The 24180-nt window shown below is 43.4% G+C and overlaps 1 protein-coding gene across 4 annotated transcripts in view; it reads left to right on the top strand.

Moving 5' to 3' along the window:
* myo6b (myosin VIb) overlaps positions 1-21863 on the top strand; it is a 45873-nt gene extending 24010 nt beyond the window's left edge. For 2 of the 4 annotated variants that reach the window (XM_085343491.1, XM_085343492.1), the window contains 6 exons: positions 3899-4059; positions 4188-4238; positions 13884-13987; positions 15056-15190; positions 16278-16496; positions 21664-21863. In XM_085343491.1, the coding sequence (XP_085199617.1) occupies positions 3899-4059; positions 4188-4238; positions 13884-13987; positions 15056-15190; positions 16278-16496; positions 21664-21863 (870 nt within the window). Of the gene's footprint in view, positions 1-3898; positions 4060-4187; positions 4239-13883; positions 13988-15055; positions 15191-15565; positions 15593-16277; positions 16497-21663 lie in introns of all 4 variants that reach the window. The other 2 variants (XM_085343493.1, XM_085343495.1) reach the window with 2 other exon arrangements.
* Positions 21864-24180: the final 2317 nt, after the last annotated feature.

Raw genomic sequence — 24180 nt, 5'->3', positions numbered from 1 at the left:
AACGTAAAAATTGGAAAACTAACAACTACTAACTTCTTCAAAATTCTACTTTAACTCCACTGAATGAATTTAATGAAAACCTTGCAGTTTTATTTAAGCTTCTTATAAATGACCTGCACTCCACTGCAGTGGCAGACAATTTCAGTCCTTGGATTAAAATAAAAAATAGTGCTTTACTGGTTGCACTCATAGAATCGTGTGAAAAGACAATTTTCACAGTCCTATGAAAAATTAAGTCCTGCCTGTGATTCAGTTGCTTGTGTAATAATTTGAAGTAACCCTTTTCAGTATGTTTTTGTCTGTCTCTCACATCGCCGTAGAGGAATTTTGGCCCACTCATCTATACAGCATTGCTTCAGTTCATTGAAGTTTACAGGCATTCATTTTTGCACAAATCACTTAATGTCCCGCCATGGCATTTCAATCAGATTGAGCTCTGGGCCATTGCAACACTTTGATTCTTTTCTTTTTCATTTTGTTGTAAATCTGCAGCTGTGCTTAGAATTATATCCCTGGTGTATGATCTAGTTTGGGCCATGCTTTAGCTGTAAGGTAGATGGTTTCAGATTTTACCCTAGAATACTTTGAAATAGAAAGGACTTCATGATCAACTCAATGACTGCAAGGTGTGGATATGAAAGAAGCTCTAAGGCTACGTTCACACTGCAGGCGAAAGCGCATCAAATCCGATTTTTTTGACCCTATGCGACCCATATCCGATCATTGTATGACAGTGTGAACGGCACAAATCCGATATTTTCAAATCCGATCTGGGTCACTTTCCTATGTGGTACTGAATCCGATACATATCTGATGTTTTAGAAAGCGACTGCTGTTTGAATGGTCATGTCGCATTAAATCCGTCTTTTACGTCACTGAAACAAGACAGATGCCGATTATCAGCGCCAGAGAAGACATCATGAACGCTTTCTGGCCATTTAGTGTAGATGTCAGTGAAACTGTTAGGAAGACAACGTTGGAGAAACGTGAACATTTTATTTGTACTGTATAATCTGCAGATTCTGACAGAAATCTGCAGCTATCCTTTGAAGCACCGCTCCTCTCTAAAACAGCAATAAGGATCATTATTAGGCCATATGTAAATAACAAAATAACCTTATAACTTTAAGTAAAATTGGGAAACGTAAAGTCCGAAACAAGTCTTCATTTTAAGGGCCATCAGTCAAACAATACTGTTTGGTCTGGGTCTGAACAGAGCGCATTGTGTGTGACGTCTTCTTTTGCACATGCGGGCCGCTTTGAGGGTTCACACTAGAGCGCGTTTGCTGTCACATTTTATTTGTAGTGTGAACAAGCAGACAAAAAAGTCGGATTTGATCAAAAAATCGAAATTGAGCATTAAGACCTGCAGTGTGTACGTAGCCTAATTGTCTCCTCTCCACCAATGTGCTTGAGAGTTGGTATGAGGTATTTATGCTGATATGCTATGTCTGGGTTTTTGTGCAAAATATGGAGCTGTTCATTATGTGCAAACATAAGATTATTTGGCTCAAACTTAATTATTCCAAAATAAAATTTGGTGGGAGGTCCACTCCTGGAAGGTTTGTGCTGTTGTGTTAACACACACCTGAATGCTCCAGACAAAGACAAAGCAAAATGCTAAAATCGCTGCTTTCATAGAAGTGCTCACAATTCCTAATGATCAGTTAATGAGATGCATTTGATTAGTATCACATGGCTGCTACTTATGCTCTTAATTCCTATAGAAGCTGTAATGGTTACTTAGTTTTTCACTGAGTGAAAACTTCTTTTTCACACAACTGTGTAATAAACAGAGCAATATATCGGCTTCACCTTAAAAGCCTATTTTTAATATTTGATTTCGAGCAAAGGTGTTAAAATTGACAAATTACACACCTAAAGCGGTGTACCTCCAAATAATGTAGCTCCAAAGCCATTGAAATGGCTCTAATGTTTCCCCTTGCTGGCAAATGCTGCCTACAGCTGTAACATTTATTTGCTGTTTGGTGTCCTACAGCAACAGCTGGGTCATGACATTGGTTGGACTCCCAGTGGATTACCCACAGGGTCTTGACTGATGACTCCACTTCTGCCTGGTTTCTGTTAACTAAACTAGTTAATCCCACCTTGTTCTGTCCAGTGTTTTATTATCATGCCCCTTAATCTCATCTCCACTTTGCCACCTTTTCCAGCTCTATGTGTTTGCTGATTTTTGTTTCAGTACTGTTTATCCGTTCTCTCCTCTGACCTTGATGCTACACCATTTTTTTTCTTTTTCAGTTCTATTTTTATATCTCACCTTTCCTTACTTTTCATGTCTAAAGCCGCCCTGACCCATCCTCCCATTTTTATTCACCCCAGTCCAGTTGGACATCTGTATGCACTTTTTTCCCTAGAAGTGAGACCAGGCTGTCATAAGCCACATGTCCAAGAACACTGTTTGGAAAACTGGTTTGATCCACAGCTCAGACTTCAACAGTAAACTTTCCATGGGTGTCTGCTGTGACTTTCATAGAATTTGGCTTTATGTTCTCTGCTATTTTCAGCCATGACAAAGCTTACCCTAGCACAATATCCTTCACTTCAATTCTGCAGAGCTTATTTTCTTGAAGGAACACCGCTCAGACAAAAACTTCCCATGTGGTGTTCCTGTAGTTCGCTGTTGTATAATGAATATTTTTCAACACAAATAACTTTGGTAATTTCTGCAGCCATTTCCTTTTCCTTTTTCTGTCTTTCTTTTTTTTAACTTGGTGTTTCTTGTGAAATGAATGAGGGTGTCAGTCAGTGCCTCATTTTACAAACAATACATTCAATTTGGTATATTCAGGAAACATTGTCAAAATCCCGAGGACAGTGCCAAAGAGTATGTATTGTTTCGGGTGTTCTCCAGTCGAGTTTCAGCCCTCGTGCTTCACTCTGGTCATGTAACACAGCTGCCACCCTACAATATGAATAATGCAGTATATTCTCACCTGGAGAGGTATTCATATTTAAAGCTCCTCAGAGAAAAGTATGCAATGAGGACTTCATTAGAGGCTTTCTATAATAAGACACAGGAGAAGAATGCACACTATGCAGCCTATATACATGAACATTTATTGATTTGTTGATTTATGTTACAGCTTTCTCTTAGCTAGTTAAAATGAAAAAATGAACACATAAAAACCTGGACTTTGAATTTGGGTCAAGTCTATAAAAATCTCCCAACTTTTGAATGTTTCTCAGTTGTTTGCTTTGTTCTGTCTAGACAAATAACCACTAAAGCTTTATTAGCAGCCCAAAAGGGGGATAAAGGTTGCTTCTCCCAAAGACAAGAACTAACAGACTTAAAAACTCCTTTGTCCCACACGCCATCAGACTGTTTAACTCCTCTCTGGAGGGGAGAGGGAGGGGAAACAGGAGGACAAAGGAGGGAACAACTAAGCTGTAGTGCCTCTTCACCTCACTGTGCAATACCTTTTGTGCAATACTTTTGTAAATAGTCAACGGTGCAATAGACTCAATACTTGAAATGTGCAATTCACTTGTATTTTTATTTTTATTCCTATTTATTCTATTTATCCCCTTCGTATATTTTATTTATATTGTCTCTGTATTTATATATATGTGTGTGTGTATAACTCTGTAACTTCTGTCGGTGCTGTGCTTTTTTGGAAATCGAATTTCCCAGAGGAACCCACCCGAGGGATTAATAAAGTTCTATCTTATCTTATCTTATCTTATCTTATCTTAAATAAGTCTAATCAGGCTTGGGCACATTGGGCAAACACATCTCTGTGCTGTCTGGTATATAATAGTATTATAATATAATTAGTATTATAGTATTTTGACTGGAGCTAGGTTTATCGACACATTAGGCAGATGAATTAAGTACTGTGTTACGATACTTTTGTGTTTATGTGTCCGTTTACAGGCCGAGCTTGAAATCCAATTGGCTCAGGAACGTGAGGAGCAGGCCCAACGTGCTGCCGTACTCGAGCAGGAGAGAAGAGACAGGGAGTTAGCCATGAGAATCGCTCAGAATGAGGCCGAGCTCATAACTGATGAAAGCCAGATGGATGCAGCTCTGCGCAGGTAATGTATATGTAAAGCACAGTGCCCACATTTGCATACAGATGTATTCTGTACACAGTAAATAAGCACTATTGACGTCAGTTTGCTTGTGTAACTGCCTTTTCTCCTGTTGCTGTGTTTTCTCCCAGTGATGAGTTTTTTTCAGATCTTCCTATCTCTTCATCCTCAGCCAGAGCCATGTAAGATATCAGCGCGGCTTTCCGTAACTGCCAGTGTCCAAGTGTACCTAACACCAGCAGTAGTGATTCACTCACTAACTCCCTTACTCGCTTAATTGCTGTCGTAGTCCTGAATCGCTAAGTCGCTTAAAATATCTGCAAGATTATAGCAATGATGCAAAAACAACACACAAATCTGTAATCCTTATTCTGAAAAAAACGCTCCAGTCTAATTTTTTGATGATCTGCATGATTGCTTTTTCTTTTACAAAAGCAAATTTTAACACGAATCAGAAGATAATTCATTATATGTAATTGTTCTGCCCTCGCACTTAACTAGGCAGACAGACAACCATCATCCCATGTAGAAAAACCACACCGTTGTTCCTTTCTGGTGGATTTATTTGATTGGATGCATAGCATGGCTTTGTCGAAATACATGAATGGATGAATGGTAAAACTGTAAACAAACACAAAATATCCCATGTGAGCTAATATAAGCAAACATTCTTACAATTAGAAGATGCTATGACCTGTTACTATGCAAAGCAAAGCAGAACGAAACAAGCTAACAAGCTAACGTTAGCGGTTAGCTAGCGCTAATTAGCGTTTAGGCTAATGACTAATAAAGCACATCATTGAGTCAATTTGCTTTCTCAAAATATCACAAACAACACACGGCAGTTAGTGCTAACATAAAACACAACAATACTGCCAACTTACAGACTGTGCTGGCTTAAGAGGTAGCATAGGCAGGCACAGGAGTAGCAAACTGTCCTTCTCCCGTTAGACAGGAAGTAATGAGAAGTAGCACTTCCGGTAGAATGTCAAAATAAAATGAACAGTGTGCCAGAAACAAATAAAGATTGCATGAACTTGTATAACACTACATAACATGAGTGGTGACTCTTAAGGAGCCAGAACACTCCCCGCCTGACATCGGTAAGATGTCACACTTGTACCCAAACTAAACTTGTTGCACAGCAGCTGATACAAGAAGAACAACGTCTGTGACTGGCCTAAAGTAAACTTTGGCTTTACCATCTTTCACCACCTTGACTTCTACCTTCCTGACAAGTCCGTCACTACTAGGATGAACCTTTGCAATCACCCCCATGGGCCACTGATTTCTCTTCACGAGAGGATCTTTCAGGAGGACCACATCCCCCTGCTGCAGGTTTGGTCTGGTGGAATGCCACTTGCGGCGGCATTGCAGTGTTGATAAGTACTCCTTACGCCAGCGATGCCAGAAAGAGTTGGCCAGACTCTGAACTCTTTTCCACTGTTGCCTGTAGAGGTCCTTCTCCCCGAAGTCACCTAAGGGTGTTGGAGGTGCACCAACTTTTTGCGTGAGGAGTGTGGCGGGAGTAAGGATGCACGGAACATCGGGATCACTTGACACTGGAACCAGCGGCCGTGCGTTGATGATGGCGGCCACCTCTGCCATGAAGGTGATCAGGACGTCGTGCGTGAGGGGCCTGGAACCAAGTTGAGCGAGCTGGGAGTCTAATATCTTACGTGCCACTCCTATCATCCGCTCCCAACTGCCCCCCATGTGAGAAGAGTAGGGAGGGTTGAAGACCCAACTACATCCATGATCATTTAGGAAGGATTTAACACGTGGGTCACAAGGAATCCTTTTGTCAAACCCTAGCTCCCTGGAGGCTCCTGTGAAGTTAGTTCCACAATCCGATCTCAATTGCTTTGCAGGTCCTCTGACTGAAAAGAACCTGCGGAGAGCGTTAATGAAGCTAGACGTGTCCATCCCCTCTATGATCTCAAGGTGAACTGCCCTTGTGCTCATGCAGGTGAACATCACTGCCCATCGTTTGCTGCTGGCAAGTCCGCCCCGAGTACGACGAGAGGCAACAGACCATGGCCCGAACACATCTATGCCTACGTAAGAGAATGGAGGCTCAGCACTAAGGCGTTCTGCAGGAAGATCTGACATTTTTTGGAACTGTGTTACTCCTCTTAGCTTGCGACAAACTACGCATGAGTAAATGAGGCTGCTGATCTGGCGTTTACCTCCTAAGACCCAGTAACCTGCGGATCTTAAAGCACCCTCTGTAAGATGACGCCCCTGGTGCCTGACCCTTTCATGGTAATAGCGGACTAACAGGTTAGTTACATGGTGTTTGTGCGGCATAATCAAGGGGTGTTTTTCTGCGGACTCAAGGTCAGAATGAAGAAGGCGTCCGCCAAGCCTCAGGAGGCCTGATTTGTCAAGGTAGGGAGAAAGCTTTAAGAGAGGGCTTTTCTTTGGGATGTCCTTCCTTGACTCTATTTGTTTGAGCTCCTCTGGGAAGCTTTCTTGTTGGACTGCTTTTATAACCGTCTCTCTTGCTTGCTCAAAATCTGAGGTAGTGAGTTCATGACATATATGCCATCCCTTACATTGTCCGCCTGATTGCTTTACCTTAAAGGTGCGTGCAATGTGTGCCAAACGTGCAACTGCCCTGGTAAGGGACTGCCAGCTGGAGAAAGATTCTAAGTTTGCAGTCTTTAAACAGGGGTATGATGTTTGAATGGTGGCAGTGATCAAGGGACGAACTTCAATGTCTGAGTCGGGGTTTTGAAGTTGGAATGTACCTGATGAGTTGCTCTGTAAGGGCTTTAAGGGAAACTCCGGCCCTTTCAACCATGTGCTGGACAACAGTTTTTCGGCAGGTAGAGATCTGGATCCGTGATCGGCCGGGTTGTGCACCGAGGGTACATAGCCCCACTGAGTTGGTACTGTTGCTCGTCTGATGCGTTGCACCCGGTTGTTCACGAAAACGTGAAATCTTCTTGCCTCATTGTAGATATAGCCAAGAACGACTTTGCTGTCGGAGAAGAAGCGCATGTTACTAATCTGAATGTCCATTTCATCTCTGATTAGTTCCCCAACTTCCACCGCTAACACCGATGCACACAGCTCGAGCCTGGGAATGGTAAGATCGGGCTTGGGGGCAAGTTTGGCTTTCCCGAATATGAACGCAAACTCTGTCTCACCATTTTTGTTCGTTAACTTCAGGTAAGCCACGGCTGCAATAGCCTGGGTTGATGCATCACAGAAGACACAGATTTCTCTGTGCTTCGCACCAAGAAAGGAGAAGGAGCAGTATGGCCTTGGGATACGGATTTGCTCGAGTTGTTTGAGAGCATTCTTCCATTCTGACCACTCCTTAAACATGCCCTCTGGAAGAGTCTCATCCCACCCACAAGTCTCTTTTGTCAGCTCCCGCAACAGTGCCCTCCCCTTGATGCTCACTGGCACTGCAAACCCCAGCGGGTCAAAAAGGCTGTTGATAGTGGACAGAACACCTCTTTTCGTGTAAGGCTTTTCGGCTTGAGAGACTCTGAATGTGAAGGTGTCGCCTTCAATGTCCCAACATACTCCTAAGCTTCTCTGCATTGGAGGAAACTCTGTGTTGAAATCTATGTCCTTGAGCCCGCTTGCCAAGTCTACAGTAGAGAATGCTTTCATGACATTTGGGCTGTTTGAAGCTATTTTGTGGAGCCTCAGGTTGGACGCAGCGAGCAGCTCCTGTGTGTCTTTGAGGAGCTTAATTGCCTCTGACTCAGTAGGGAGGGATTTGAGTCCATCGTCGACATAGAAATGTCTTTGAACAAACTGTTTGGCCTCAGAATAGTGCTGTGTGTCGAACAGGTGTGCTGCCTTTCTCAGACCGAAAATTGCCACCGCTGGAGAGGGGCTGTTGCCGAACACGTGCACTTTCATTCTGTACTCGACAACTGGCTCTCTTGGGTCATTGTTGCGGTACCAAAGGAACCGGAGGAAGTTCCTGTGGTCTTCTCGCACCTGAAAGCAGTGGAACATTTGTTGTATGTCCGCTGTGACAGCCACCGTTTCTTCTCTGAAACGGATGAGCACCCCAATCAGACTGTTATTCATATTTGGACCTTTGAGCAGCACATCATTTAAGGACACTCCCTGAAACTTAGCACTTGAGTCAAATACCACCCTGATGTTCCCGGGCTTCTGCGGGTGATAAACGCCAAAGAAGGGCAGATACCAGCATTCTTCTCCTTCTTCGAGAGCTGGTGCTGGTTCGGCGTGATCCCTGTCAAACAACCCCTGCATAAAATCCATAAAATGTCTCTCCATCTCAGGGCGTTTATTTAATGTGCGGCGCAACGACTCTAAGCGGCTGAGTGCTTGATTTCTGTTGTTTGGGAGGTGGGTTCTCGGTGTACGGAAAGGAAGTGGAGCTGTCCAGCTATTTGCATCGTCTTGGTAAAAGTCTCTTTCCATAATTTCCAGAAAGGCTTGGTCCTCAAAGGAAGGGGCTAGCTCTTCGTCCTTTTCACTTTGCTGGAATATGTGTTTCCCTATTTGACATGAACTGTGAGTGTTCCAGGATTTGTTGTGTGACTGCTCTTTGACATGAAAGCTGTTTTGACAGGGTGTTAGGAGACTTGGACGCCCGTTCTCTAGAACACTCGTTCTGTATGTGCCTATGATGGCTGGCTTATGGGCTCCTCCTAGGCATACATCACCTACAATAACCCACCCAAGTGCAAGTCTCTGGGCAAATGGAGCATTGACTGGTCCATTCACTCGTTCATACACTTTGTGCACTTGTATTATGTCTCGGCCTAACAGCAACATAATGTCAGCCTCAGGGTCTAGGGGCTGCATATGATCTGCTAGGTGTTTGAGGTGTTGATGGGCTAGGGCAATCTCTTGCGTTGGTATTTCATTCTTGTTGTCTGGGAGTGAGTCACACTCGAGCAAAGAAGGCAGAGGAGAGCTGAACTGGCCATCAACAGACTGTATAAAGAGGTTCTCAGCTAAGCGGCCATTTGTAGTGGAAACCCCTGTACATGTCTTAAGTGTGTATGGCGCTAGGTTGCTCATTGGGATGCCAAAGGTGTTGAAAAGATTTGACTTCGCTAATGACCTATTGCTCTGGTCATCTATGATAGCGTAAACCTTGACCTTTTTGTCTGGATGCCCCTTTGGATAAATGTAGGCTTGACATATTTTGGAGCAGGAACGCCCCCCACCTAAGTCCCCACAAACTTGAGTGCATGCTGAGCTAGTCTCCAAGTCTAGGCTACTCTCCCCGCCATGCTCCTCCCTGTCCTGGTCTGGGGCAATGTTTTGAGCTTTTGTGTTTTGTGTCCATGGAGCTGGACCTGCATGCAGCGCTGCAACGTGTTTGTTGCTGTTGCACTCTAGGCAAGTAATCTCTTCCTTACAGTCTTTAGCTTGGTGAGCTGAGGAATTGCAGCACCTAAAACAGATGTTGTGTTCCCTGAGGTATGCCTTACGCTCATCTAGTGTCTTTTCCCTGAAACCTCTACACTTCTTTAACGGGTGCGGTTTCTTGTGGATGGGACACAGTTTGTTTGTGAACTCACTCGTGCTGCCTAAGTTTGGTTTGTGAGTTTTGTTTACCTCTGTTTTGTGGACGGCAACAGGCAGTCTTGACTTGGCAAATCTTGTATAGTGGTTGTCGTGAGTTGTTGGATAGGATGTGGGACCTGATACAGTAGACTTAAAACTGGGGTCGTTTCTCATTTTCGCTTCATCTTGTATGAAGCGACAGAAGAATGAGAATGGAGGGAAATATACATCATGTCTCTGCTTGTATTTAGTCCCCTCTGACATCCACCTGTCTTGAAGATTTGTTGGCAACTTATCAACTATCGGGGCAATGCCACGTGATGTGTCCAAATACACTAGCCCAGGTAAAGAGCCGTCTGATTTGGCTGCATCAATTTCAGAAAGTAGGTCGCCAAGTTCTCTGAGATTCTGGGGGTCTTTGTTTGACACTCTAGGAAAGCGTTCAAGTCTGTCAAGGAGCGACTTCTCAATAGCCTCTGGGGTGCCATAACATTCTTGTAGCCGTGTCCAAACTCGACGTAGGCCCTCTGCTGGATTGTTGAGATGGACAGAGCGTATACGTTTGGCATGCTTAGACGACTCTTCTCCAAGCCACCGGGTGAGCAAATCTAACTGTTCGCTAGGCTTTAAGCTTAACCCTTCAATAGCGTTACAGAAAGAAGCTCTCCATGCCCAGTAGTCCTCTGCTCTGTCCGTAAACTTTGTCAGACCGTCTGCCACCAATTCTCTTTTTGCCAGAAACTTAGCGAGATTAGCAAAGTCACTGTTCCCGTTGTTGATTTGCGTTGGCTGGAAAGGTGGAGTGTAAGGGGAAAAGCTCATAGGTTGCGGTGTGGTACTTACATACCTTTGGCCACATTTTTCTTGGGTATCAGCAGCTGGTGTCAGATGGCTGCCAATCTCATATTTGATGTCCTGTTGATTTACCTGTGGGACATATTGAGGTGAAGTGGCTGGATCGGGGATTGGACTGATGTCACATTGTTTTATCGGCGTAAAGTGTTTGGGGTCCGGCACGTCTTCTCTGCGATGCTCTGGTGAAGAATATCCAAGATAACTCTGTAGTCTGTATGACTGGGTTGAAGCTGGAAGCTGGAGTAGAGCGTGAGAGTTCAGCGCTGGTTGTGAGTTCTCTTGACCCTGTCGTGATTCCCCATATTGTTTTTCTGACACACGAGATGACCACATTTCCCCGCTTACCTCCTCTGCTATTGCTGCTTCAAATACATTGGCTTCAGCGAGCGCAGCTTCTGCTTCCTTTTCTTCTTTTAGTGCTTCTAATGTAGCACTTAACTCTGCTTGCCTCATTTTCACCTCAATCTCCCGTCGTGTAAACTCTGCTCTGGCGCGTGCTGCTTCGGCCTTTGCCCGTGCTTCGACTGCTGCTTTGGCGAGTGAGCTGCGGGATCTGGATGTAGATCCAGAGCAGGTGGACCGTACCTCCAGCTGCTCCTCCTCTGCTGACAGCATAGTGGCGTCTGGGTCAGATGTCTGGAAGACTGCCTCCTGAAGTAGCCGTTTCGCCAGTCTTTTTACTGTTCTGCCCTCGCACTTAACTAGGCAGACAGACAACCATCATCCCATGTAGAAAAACCACACCGTTGACATAGTGGCGTCTGGGTCAGATGTCTGGAAGACTGCCTCCTGAAGTAGCCGTTTCGCCAGTCTTTTTACTGTTCTGCCCTCGCACTTAACTAGGCAGACAGACAACCATCATCCCATGTAGAAAAACCACACCGTTGTTCCTTTCTGGTGGATTTATTTGATTGGATGCATAGCATGGCTTTGTCGAAATACATGAATGGATGAATGGTAAAACTGTAAACAAACACAAAATATCCCATGTGAGCTAATATAAGCAAACATTCTTACAATTAGAAGATGCTATGACCTGTTACTATGCAAAGCAAAGCAGAACGAAACAAGCTAACAAGCTAACGTTAGCGGTTAGCTAGCGCTAATTAGCGTTTAGGCTAATGACTAATAAAGCACATCATTGAGTCAATTTGCTTTCTCAAAATATCACAAACAACACACGGCAGTTAGTGCTAACATAAAACACAACAATACTGCCAACTTACAGACTGTGCTGGCTTAAGAGGTAGCATAGGCAGGCACAGGAGTAGCAAACTGTCCTTCTCCCGTTAGACAGGAAGTAATGAGAAGTAGCACTTCCGGTAGAATGTCAAAATAAAATGAACAGTGTGCCAGAAACAAATAAAGATTGCATGAACTTGTATAACACTACATAACATGAGTGGTGACTCTTAAGGAGCCAGAACAGTAATCATAATTACCCATAAATTAATATGGCACACTAAATCATCAGTGTCAGATGAGCGCAGTATCGGATCTTTTTGTTTCTGCAGGGGTTAAACCATGACTGCAGCCTTCATAGTGCTGGTGTACCACACAGACTGAACATACTGTCCTCAGCGATGGGTTCGGATTTGCATGCATACAGTAGTTTATAATTTTGTGGCAGTATGACTTACTCCACTGTCGCTCTGTATTCTAACTGGTGGTGTCAGCGGCTCTTAACAAACAAAGTTTTCAATGGTAAAAAAAATTGGACTGTATTAATTCTCTAGTTTTGAGAGTGTTTTCAGTTAGAGAAGTTTAACCAAAATATGATATATCCTTCCCAAAATGTTTAATACTAATATAAAATGTTTAGTACTCAAACAAGCTGTATTCAAAATCACGCTCTCATTCACTTTTCACTCTTTCTATATGAGGACACTTAGTATCTTTGTGTAGCTATGCAGGAAACTGCATTTTGAGGTTATTTGCGGGAACAACTGCACATCCCATGTAAAAAAGGGAAGTGAAAAACAGATCCATTTACATAAACTGCTGAAAGTTTAACAGTTCTATCTCTGCTCTCCTTATACCTCTAAACCTTGTCCTAAATAAAGCTCGGGTGTTTCAGATACAATATGCATCACTGTATTTCTGCAGCTACATTGTGTTTAATGTTAGGAGAAAGCATTCAATAGCCTATGCACGCTTTTACCTGTAGTTTTCAGTGAGCACAAATTACATTGGATCGAAAAGCTTCTTATGTCAGCGCTGGCTCCAGAGCCCATGTTGTAGACTCTAAGTATTCCTGTAAGTCAGGTGACCTCTGGCAACCAACTAGAGGAAGAGAGACACATGTTTTGCATGTGCCTAGCACAGAGATTAGGCCGATTTTGTGCAGTAGAGGTAAGCACATTGGCTGGCATGGCCGACTTAGTAGCTAAAGAATATTGGAAAGATCACAGCCTCCTTCTGTCTTCCTTTTCCTGAATGGGGAATGGGATTCATTTCACATTTACGTTCTGCCAGAAGCAAAACCCCGGGCATCACATCCTTTCCACAGCTTTTTTTTCTCTCCGCAACAGAAGTAAAACCTTTTTTCCTCTGGTTTATCACCATTACACACTGGCACGCGCCTCAGCCAGCACTGGTCATCATCCCAAATCAGTTTAATCTTTGCAGTCTGTGTGAATCTTAAATGGTAATGGTAATTTAGTAAATGATTCATAGATCAGCAATCCTCTACCCAGAGACAGTAACAGTTGTGCCAACTGTAAATAGAGGAGACAAATCCTTTGTATTATTGAATTAGCTGCCTATACTTAGCAGGGAAGCTGGAGACATGAGATAAGAGCTCTGCAATAGTCTGTTAAGTAGCTAAAACACCATCAATTGCCATTAGTTGACTTAGTAGTTGTTTATTAAAGCAGTGCACAGTTACACTTTGTTTTTCATTCATCTCTCTTTTTTTTACATAAATTTAAATACACTCAAAGTTCCACAAGAAATATTTGGTACAAAAGCTCTTCCACAACGGAGTGGAATTCCGTGGAATTTAAAAACAGGCCACAGAGATGTGGACAAACTGTGCTCTTTAGCTCCCCTGCTGTCTGGCTCCTAATGTGAATTTTAACAGCTGAGACAATGAGGAAGGTTTATAAGAAGTGAAGTGATTGTTTCATTTTTTCACTAAGGTTGGTATCCTTAATAAATCTGCTGGTTGCAAATGTTCACCCATTCTTTCTGCAATTTAAACATTAGATCTTAGTAATTTTTTATATATTTTTTAAAGTACATATGTAATTTTTTTTCATTATTTTCTGATTTATTGTTAAAAGTAGCTTTTTCTGTTTTGATACAGCCCTAAAATGTTAAACCTGAATCATATTTGAAAGTAACAACTCCCAATCCCTTGATAGTCCCACCTTGTCACACTTACCTGTCTTCACACTCACCTTCTTTTTCTTTTTTGCTCCCTCTCGCCCCCGCTCATCTGCTCCTTGCCATAGGGGTCCTCAGGTGCAGGCAACCAAAGCTGCTGCTGGTGTGAAAAAGTACGACCTTAGCAAGTGGAAGTATGCTGAGTTGCGAGATGTCATCAACACATCCTGTGGTGAGAAATCCTCAACCTACCCAGTTTCACCTCACTCAAAAAACAGTGTCTGCACATTGACTCGACCGTCAAATGCACATTTAGTTATTAAAGCCCTGATTGAAGGTCGCTTTTTTCAGTGGAGGCTTCATCACAAAATTATTTACAGTTTTCAGCCCCCACATTAAATAATTCTGCATCAGCTCATGTTTTGGCCATTCTGGTACACAAAACCATGGGGTACCATCTCTCTCTGCACACGCTTTTCATCTGCACTCTCAGTCATTCCTCGAGTTGCCAAAGTGGCTGTTAAAAAGCTAAAACTGCAGCTGTCGAGAGTGAGAACACAAGATGTCTTCCCTGCAACGTAAAAAAACCCAATGTGAGGATGTTCCCACAGCTGCTATGGCTCATCGACTTGTTTTTTACTGTTAGAGAGAGAGGAAATTATCATCATTATGGAGGATGGCTGACTTTTACTCTTTCTAGTCATTCCCAGCCAACCTTCTTCTCAGTCAGCATGAAAAGCAGATGCCTTTATGCCAACGTCTTTATAACTGTCACTGTATACAGTACTCTGATCAGTGTTAGGCACTCTGATATCCCCGATGGGATTCCAAGGACATCTGGCTAATTTGTGGAACCCATTTGCTTTGATGGGATCGGTGGTGTTACCAACAAAAAACTCTGCTTTAAAACTGACTGATTATAGCCCGATGCTCACTAAAGGCGCTGTCGGTTTTGAATGTTTTCTTCACTGAGATGGCATGCTGCACCCTAAAACACAGACATGCACACACAATGTTTTCTGGAAATAGCAGTTCAATTTTTCAGTCCTGGCATTATGAAACTGTTGGCAGCCAACTAGTTGCTGGATGTCTTTACTGGTTCTTAAACTATATAAAATGGTAATTTGCGACTTATCTGTTCCAGATTTGGATTTTATGTTGAAAAACAGAAGATAGATGTAGATTAAACCAGCCTGTGTTAAATAAAAATAGGTGCTCATTCTTCTCTCTTTCATTCTTCTGCCAATTTGTGATTGTTTTGATTTCATGCATGCTTACTGATGCTATGTTGTGGGGACAGACATTGACCTGCTGGCAGCCTGCAGAGAGGAGTTTCACCGTCGTCTGAAGGTCTATCATGCATGGAAATCCAAGAACAAGAAACAAAATGATGACGGGAGCGATCTGAGGGCTCCTAAATGTGTCACTGACTATGGTTAGTAAAGGATATTGTGTTCTGTTGCTTCATAATTCCACTAAGTGTGCTGTAGTGGTTTACACATTTGAGTAACAAGGTTCCCATTTTGTTCCCAAGAGGAGACACAAATCTGTTTGGAATGCATCAAGAAGGACATCTAGCATAAAAATCTTCCAAATCAAATATGCAGATCTACCTGTTGTGGCGACCCCTCGACAATAAGGGAGCAGCTGAAAGTTGCTTTAAACATGAGCATAAATTTGCACCCTCCCATACGCTGTATATGAGTACTGTAATAAACAGTCACTAATGCAAATCTTACTGCAGGTTATTTTCTCCACCTCAGCCCTTCACTTTTATTGGCAGAGACCCGCCTGTGTGACCTGCACACAGATAACCTGCCTATGTTTTCCAACACTCAGTTAACAGATGAAATGCCAAGGCCTAAACATTCAGCCACCTTCTGTCCGACTCTGTCAAAAATGGGTGTTCTAATTAGCAAATAATTGCCAGCCATGTTGCTAGTATGACAGCTTGCTTTCCTTCTCAATTCAACCGAGCATACTCTGTGCCACAAAACACAAACAAGTGTTACTCTGCTCCTTGAAAGCTCACACTCGTACTACATTTGTCTTCCTGTTCATTTCAAAAACAAATATTCGATTGTGGACAATGGGAACATTAGATGTTGTTTCTAATTTTACTATATTTTCTTGCCTTTCTCTTTTGATATGATGGCTCTTAAAAGCTTTACTTTGTTTCCTTATATTTGGATCCTGATTTTGGCCTGTACTGATGTAGCAGGGGTCGTATTTGAGACCACTTCATAAAAGGCTAAAAGCTGCTTTCCCAGCCTTTCCCTGTAGTGTTTACATGGGGCATCCCTGTTCCTTTTTGATCTTGTATGTTTTAAAAGCTGTATTCTTTGTTTCCTGTCCCACTCAGCATGTTCTCGTCTTTTACCAAAGCTAGTACAAAGCTACATTAATATAAGCCAAAATAACAGGTTCTTTGTTGTGAATACTTAAAGCTGTTGCCGTGAAAGTACAAAACCATCTCCTCTACTACTACTAATTTTTCTAATGATTGCACTGTGTCACTACAGCTGAACAGAACCCAGCTCCTCTGATGACGACCCAGCATCAAGAGGTAGCCATGAACCGGCAGCAGCGTTATTTCCGCATTCCTTTTATCCGACCCGCTGACCAGTACAAGGATCCCCAGAATAAAAAGAAGGGCTGGTGGTATGCCCACTTTGATGGGCCCTGGATAGCCAGACAAATGGAGCTTCATCCAGACAAACAACCCATCGTGCTGGTCGCAGGTGAGTCAACAGTTTTATTTATTTTTATTTATTTATATATATATATATATATATATATATATATATATATATATATATAAACAACTAGTAGCTCAGTGTTCCAACATTCGAAAGAAGGGACTGCTCTCACAGCTAGAGATTGACGAGGTACAACACAAATGCTACGGCAAGGAGGAGTCAGGACGCCAGGTCAGGGGGGAGATATCATCACCCCCACCCGAGATTGGGTACATAGCCCCAAGTGCGATAGGAGAAGGATCGTTGAGTGCGAGAGGAACTGACCTGAAAAATAGGATCATGGCCAAGCTTGAAACCTGGATCCCGCGTAGCCGGTTACCAAGATTACGTGAAGTTCCCTCAGAAGGTCTGCTAGATGATGTTAATGCAGCACTACGGGCAATACCTACAACCACGATTACCGACACTAACAAGCTGATCTACAATACGGCAACAGTGATCAGTGAGATGCTTGGCTACAAGTTGAACAGCGACAAGGGGCAGTACCCTCCATGGAGAAGGAGGCTAGAGGGCAAGATCAAAGTAGCACGGAGGGAGGTTAGCCAACTAACGGAGTTGCAGAAAGGTGCGACAAATAAGGTGCCTAAGAAATACAGCAAGCTGTCCATACCTGAGGCCTTGGAAACTGCCAAGCAAAGACTCACAGCCTTGGCCAGCCGCTTGAGGAGGTACACCAGAGAGATAGAAGGCAGGAGAATAAACCAGCTGTTCTCCACAGAACCAGCAAAGGTGTACTCTCAGTGGCAAGGGAACAATAAGAGAACAGCACCACCAAGGCTGGAGACGGAGCAATACTGGAAGAGCATATGGGAGAAGGATGCAACCCATAACGGCAATGCTCAGTGGCTAGAGGATCTGAGGGCTGACCACAGCGACCTCCCTGAACAGGGTCCAGTAACCATCACAGTGGCAGATATCCAAGAAAGGGTCTCCAGTATGAAGAGTTGGACAGCACCAGGGCCCGACATGGTTCACGCCTACTGGCTGAAGAAGCTGACTGCACTCCACGAGCGTCTGGCAGCACAAATGAACCAGCTGCTAGTTAACGAGAGACACCCGGAATGGCTAACTGAAGGCCGGACGGTCCTGATCCCCAAGGACCCCAAGAAGGGACCGGTCCCCTCCAACTACCGACCAATAACCTGCCTCAGTACTACATGGAAGCTCCTGTCAGGCATCATATCGGCTAAGATGAACAGGCACATGGGTCAATACATGAGCGGGACACAGAAAGGAATTGGCAAGAATACCAGAGGCGCAAAACACCAGCTACTGGTAGACAGAACAATCAGCCGAGACTGCAAGACCAGACTGACCAACCTGTGCACTGCCTGGATTGATTACAAGAAGGCCTATGACTCAATGCCCCACAGCTGGATACTGGAATGCCTAGAATTGTACAAGATCAATGGGACCCTAAGAGCCTTCATCAGGAACTCAATGGGGATGTGGCGTACAACACTAGAGGCCAACTCCAAGCCCATAGCACAAGTCACCATCAAGTGCGGGATCTACCAAGGAGATGCTCTGTCCCCACTGCTGTTCTGCATAGGCCTGAACCCCCTCAGTGAGATCATTAACAAGACTGGCTACGGATACCGACTACAGAACGGAGCAGTTGTCAGCCACCTCCTGTACATGGATGACATCAAGCTGTATGCCAAGAGTGAACGAGACATCGATTCACTGATCCACACTACCAGGCTATACAGCAATGACATTGGAATGTCGTTCGGACTGGAGAAGTGTAGTCGGATGGTAACAAAGAGAGGGAAGGTAGTCAGAACTGAGGGGATTGAACTACCAGAAGGCAACATTGCAGACATAGAGGACAGTTACAAGTACTTGGGGATCCCACAGGCGAATGGGAACCATGAAGAGGCCGCTAGAAAAGCTGCAACCACCAAGTACCTGCAGAGGGTCAGGCAAGTCCTGAGGAGTCAGCTGAATGGTAAGAACAAGATCCGGGCCATCAACACGTACGCCCTGCCCGTGATCAGGTACCCTGCTGGGATAATAGGCTGGCCAAAGGAGGAGATAGAAGCCACTGACATAAAGACAAGAAAGCTCCTTACCATGCATGGAGGGTTTCACCCCAAATCCAGCACCCTGAGGCTGTACGCTAAGCGGAAGGAAGGGGGCCGGGGACTGGTGAGTGTCAGCACCACAGTCCAGGATGAGACAACGAACATCCAAGAATACATTAGGAAGATGGCCCCAACTGACCGAGTGCTCAGTGAATACCTCAGGCAGCAGAAACCCAAGAAAGAGGAGGGAGACGAGGAACCATCATGGAAGGACAGGCCCCTGCACGGTATGTACCACCGGCAGATAGGGGAGGTGGCTGATATCCAGAAATCCTACCAGTGGCTGGACAAAGCTGGACTGAAAGACAGCACAGAGGCACTAATCATGGCAGCACAAGAACAAGCTCTGAGCACAAGATCCATAGAGGCTGGGGTCTATCACACCAGGCAAGACCCCAGGTGCAGGCTGTGTAAAGATGCCCCAGAGACAATCCAGCACATAACAGCAGGGTGCAAGATGCTAGCAGGCAAGGCATACATGGAACGCCATAACCAAGTGGCCGGCATAGTGTACAGGAACATCTGTGCCGAGTATAACCTGGAAGTCCCGAGGTCAAAATGGGAGATGCCCCCAAGGGTGGTGGAGAATGACCGAGCTAAGATCCTGTGGGACTTCCAGATACAGACGGACAAAATGGTGGTGGCTAACCAACCGGACATAGTGGTGGTAGACAAACAGAAAAAGATGGCCGTAGTGATCGATGTAGCGGTTCCGAATGACAGCAATATCAGGAAGAAGGAACACGAGAAGCTGGAGAAATACCAAGGGCTCAGAGAAGAGCTCGAGAGGATGTGGAGGGTGAAGGTAACGGTGGTCCCCGTGGTAATCGGAGCACTAGGTGCGGTGACTCCCAAGCTAGGCGAGTGGCTCCAGCAGATCCCGGGAACAACATCGGAGATCTCTGTCCAGAAGAGCGCAGTCCTGGGAACAGCTAAGATACTGCGCAGGACCCTCAAGCTCCCAGGCCTCTGGTAGAGGACCCGAGCTTGAAGGATAAACCGCCCGCAGGGGCGTGCTGGGTGTTATATATATATATATATATATATATATATATATTAGGGGTGCAACGATATTCGTATCGATATTGAACCGTTCGATACAGTGCTTTCGGTTCGGTACGCATATGTATCGAACAATACAATTTTTTTCAAATTTTTTTTTTTTCAATTTTTTTTTTTTTTTTTTTTGTGTCCCGTTTGGATCTATAGCCATCAGAATTGTTGTCTTGAGGCCATATATATATATATATATATATAAAAAACACCCAGCACGCCCCTGCGGGCGGTTTATCCTTCAAGCTCGGGTCCTCTACCAGAGGCCTGGGAGCTTGAGGGTCCTGCGCAGTATCTTAGCTGTTCCCAGGACTGCGCTCTTCTGGACAGAGATCTCCGATGTTATTCCCGGGATCTGCTGGAGCCACTCGCCTAGCTTGGGAGTCACCGCACCTAGTGCTCCGATTACCACGGGGACCACCGTTACCTTCACCCTCCACATCCTCTCGAGCTCTTCTCTGAGCCCTTGGTATTTCTCCAGCTTCTCGTGTTCCTTCTTCCTGATATTGCTGTCATTCGGAACCGCTACATCGATCACTACGGCCGTCTTCTTCTGTTTGTCTACCACCACTATGTCCGGTTGGTTAGCCACCACCATTTTGTCCGTCTGTATCTGGAAGTCCCACAGGATCTTAGCTCGGTCATTCTCCACCACCCTTGGGGGCATCTCCCATTTTGACCTCGGGACTTCTAGGTTATACTCGGCACAGATGTTCCTGTACACTATGCCGGCCACTTGGTTATGGCGTTCCATGTATGCCTTGCCTGCTAGCATCTTGCACCCTGCTGTTATGTGCTGGATTGTCTCTGGGGCATCTTTACACAGCCTGCACCTGGGGTCTTGCCTGGTGTGATAGACCCCAGCCTCTATGGATCTTGTACTCAGAGCTTGTTCTTGTGCTGCCATGATTAGTGCCTCTGTGCTGTCTTTCAGTCCAGCTTTGTCCAGCCACTGGTAGGATTTCTGGATATCAGCCACCTCCTCTATCTGCCGGTGGTACATACCGTGCAGGGCCCTGTCCTTCCATGATGGTTCCTCGTCTCCCTCCTCTTTCTTGGGTTTCTGCTGCCTGAGGTATTCACTGAGCACTCGGTCAGTTGGGGCCATCTTCCCAATGTATTCTTGTATCCAAGAATATATATATATATATATATATATATATATATATATATATATATATATATATATATATATATAGATAGATAGATAGATAGATAGATAGATAGAGATATGCAGTATATATATATAGATAGATATGTATATATATATGTGTATATAGATCACTATTTTAGCTCTACATGATCTTCCTGGAAGTCATGAACTCTCTGTTTGTGTTTTTATTTGTTTGTTTCTTTGGCTGCCAACTAATGTATGATTAGGAGTTTAGCAACCAAATTTGGTTAGGTCCCTGATAATCACATATTATTACATTATCTGTCAGACATTGTCATCTTGCCTACGAAATGATTTGCAGCCGGCTGTTTTTTGCATTTATGAACCTACGGCGCCTTATGAAAGCATCATATCTGTTTTATGTCACCACAGTGTCATCAAATTTATAGCCAAAGAACAGCAGTTACACATAATATATTATAACACTGTAAGCTAGCTCGCATGGCAACCATCTACCATCAGGCTATATTTACTTGTTTTTGCCTTTATGCACCTATAACCCCATATGAAAGCATCCTATTCTTTTATTTTACGACAGTAGCATCTCATTTATCTCCACAAAAGTTAAATTATACATGATATGATATAACGTCATCACGTTGCCAAGCAACCACCTAACAATGAGCTAAAACGGCCCATTCTTTTGCTTTATGCACCTTTAGCACCTTATAAAAGCACTGTATCATTTTCAGTTTACTGCCAGCAGCGCAAGCACGCCAAGCATGGGCATGTGGTAGTCTAATAAATAGATGACTCTGGCTAAAACTGTGTGATGTCAAGTGTCCAAGTGAATGCACTGCTAGTAAATCTTTATCCTTCCCCTTTGGCTGCTCAGGCAAAGACGACATGGAGATGTGTGAGCTGAGCCTGGAGGAGACCGGTTTGACCCGGAAGAGAGGGGCAGAGATCCTGCCCAGGCAGTTTGAAGAAATCTGGGAACGCTGTGATGGAATTCAGTACTTGAAGAAAGCCATTGAGAACAAGCAGGCCCGCCCAACATACGCTACCGCCATGCTTCAGAACCTCCTCAAGTGAACACACAAGATAAGGGAAAAGTCAAAAGCTTGGTCTACGTCCTGAGACACAACACTATACACAGACAAATATAAAAGATGCACAGTCAGGTTGCAGAACACTGCACCCACAGTAATCACAGACAAAGGTGCCCTAAACACACTCTTTCTGTAGACAATTTATGATTTACTTTATTTTTATTATTTTTAGATTTTCAACATTTCTTTACAGCTTGCAGTAGAACATCTCAGTGATGTAGCATAACGACTTGTGGGGGGTTTTCTCAATCGATGTTTGTAGAATATCCGACCGTGAGACCTTATATTGCAATAACATTACATCACAGAAGCCTTAAGTGGTGCATAGCCTTTTTAGCTATAAACCCGAAACCTTAATGGTTTGCAAAAGCAACAATATATTAGACAAAATCATGAAAACCTCAGCAGACGTACTTTTAAGGGTTATAACTGTCTTCTAATTCTTTATGAGTTTTCTGAATATTACAACCATAATTGCCATTTAGTGTCTATAAATAGCTGCGATGTGGCTATGAATAATTGCCCATGCACTAGCTGCTCGTATGAGATGACAGTAATGAAAAACACCACATTTATTTGTCAGATTAAAGTACTTAAAGGTGACAATCATGAATACAAGGCCATACAACCAAGAGTCAAATTAAATTCACTTTGTATAGATTATGTGCATCTAATGTAATAATGTGAAATATCACAGGTGAAATATAGAAGACTGTAATGTTATAAGTCATACTCACAACTGCTCACAACACAGCCTAATGAAGTAGGATACATTTTTCTGGCAGAATAATAATAAGTTGATTTAATTATTCATTAACGAGCTCTGACAACTCAACGGAATTTCATGAAAAAACTTCTTTTGTACTGTTGCTCATTTGTTATCTGAGAGGGAATTGTTTTCATGTTTGCAGTTTTCTGGGTTTGGGGTTGTTTTACAGCCAGTCATTTGTGTGCGTGCGTGTGTGTGTGCTGTGTTTATGTAGTATTTTCTTAAGTTGATTACTTGACTCCTCAGTTGGTTATGCCAGGAATGTTTCAGTCATCTTATTCAAGGGTCAATCTTTGTTTAAAATGTAGTAGTCAAGAGTAATGTAACTATTGAATCACTCTTATGTGTTTTTTCTTTGGTTTTCTCTTGTATGTTGGCCTTGAAACTGGAAGATTGTAGAAAATAAATATATTCCTGGATTTGCTTTTTCTTTTGAAGTTATTTTACACAGCTGAAAAATCACGAATTAATTCACAAATATTCACAAACAAGCTGTTAATGGTCAGTGCTCAGTAAATGGATCTGACATTCTGATGATAATTCCTGATAATAGGATTAGCATGTAGGTTAATTAAACAACAAACGCTAACACACTGCAGATGTCACCGAGCTGATGCTCGTGAGTCCAATTACGTGATCAACAGGATTAAAACTCAAGGATCTTAGGCTGTTTCAATGTACAGACTTTGCAGAAGCCTTGGCTCACCCCTTATTTCTTTGTATTTTGCTATAAAAATATGAAATAGGTGCACTGATTTATTAAAGCATGTGCAAACATATATAGAAATACAGTTTACAAGGCAAAAGCAACATTTTTACAATTCTAATGAGCTTGAAAGTGAATATTAGGTATGACTACCTTTATTCTTTAACACAGCCAGAAATCTCTTAGGGAGCTTTCTCATAACTTCTTTAAGTAGTCCTTAGGAATGGTTCTCCAGGTTTCTTGAAGGATGTTTAAAGCTCTGCTTTGGATGCTAGCAGGCTTTTGTTCCCCCTAACCATGACAGAGGCTCCAGCGTCTTTTACAGATGGCTGTAGAAACGCACTTTGGCACCTCGCTCCTGACCTCCTCAGTACATTTTGACTACAATTTTAAAAAGTGCAAATTCCAAACTAGGAATCATCGCTCCAAAACTCCTCTTACCACTTACTGCCGTTACTTTGGCGTTTTCATAGCTTCAACTACAGAAACTGGAAAAAATTGTGTTTTTGCAACAGGTTGCTATTAGCAATGTGTCCTTTTTTTTTTTTTTTTTTTTAATGGTTTAAAAACGTTTTCTGTTATGTGTAGACACAACAGGGGTTCAGCCAACGCACAAAGAGGCTGGAGAACAATTGCTGAAAACTACTAAAAAAGAAGAATTACAAGACTGCGTAAAGACTTAGTAGTACATGTGAATTGACTGTAAGAGGAGTATACTGTACGGTGCTTTAGGACTCATAAACACAATAATCTTGATTTTATTTCAAAAACCAAGTTCGTTGACGTCAGGCTTTAAACTCATTCTTTATTCGTTCTTTACATATG

Source organism: Diplotaxodon limnothrissa, linkage group LG19, assembly GCF_057381915.1.
Source record: "Diplotaxodon limnothrissa isolate DT_005_m linkage group LG19, D_limnothrissa_male_GT1.1, whole genome shotgun sequence".
NCBI classification, from domain to species: domain Eukaryota; kingdom Metazoa; phylum Chordata; class Actinopteri; order Cichliformes; family Cichlidae; genus Diplotaxodon; species Diplotaxodon limnothrissa.
This window is presented reverse-complemented; position numbering and strand designations above follow the sequence as displayed.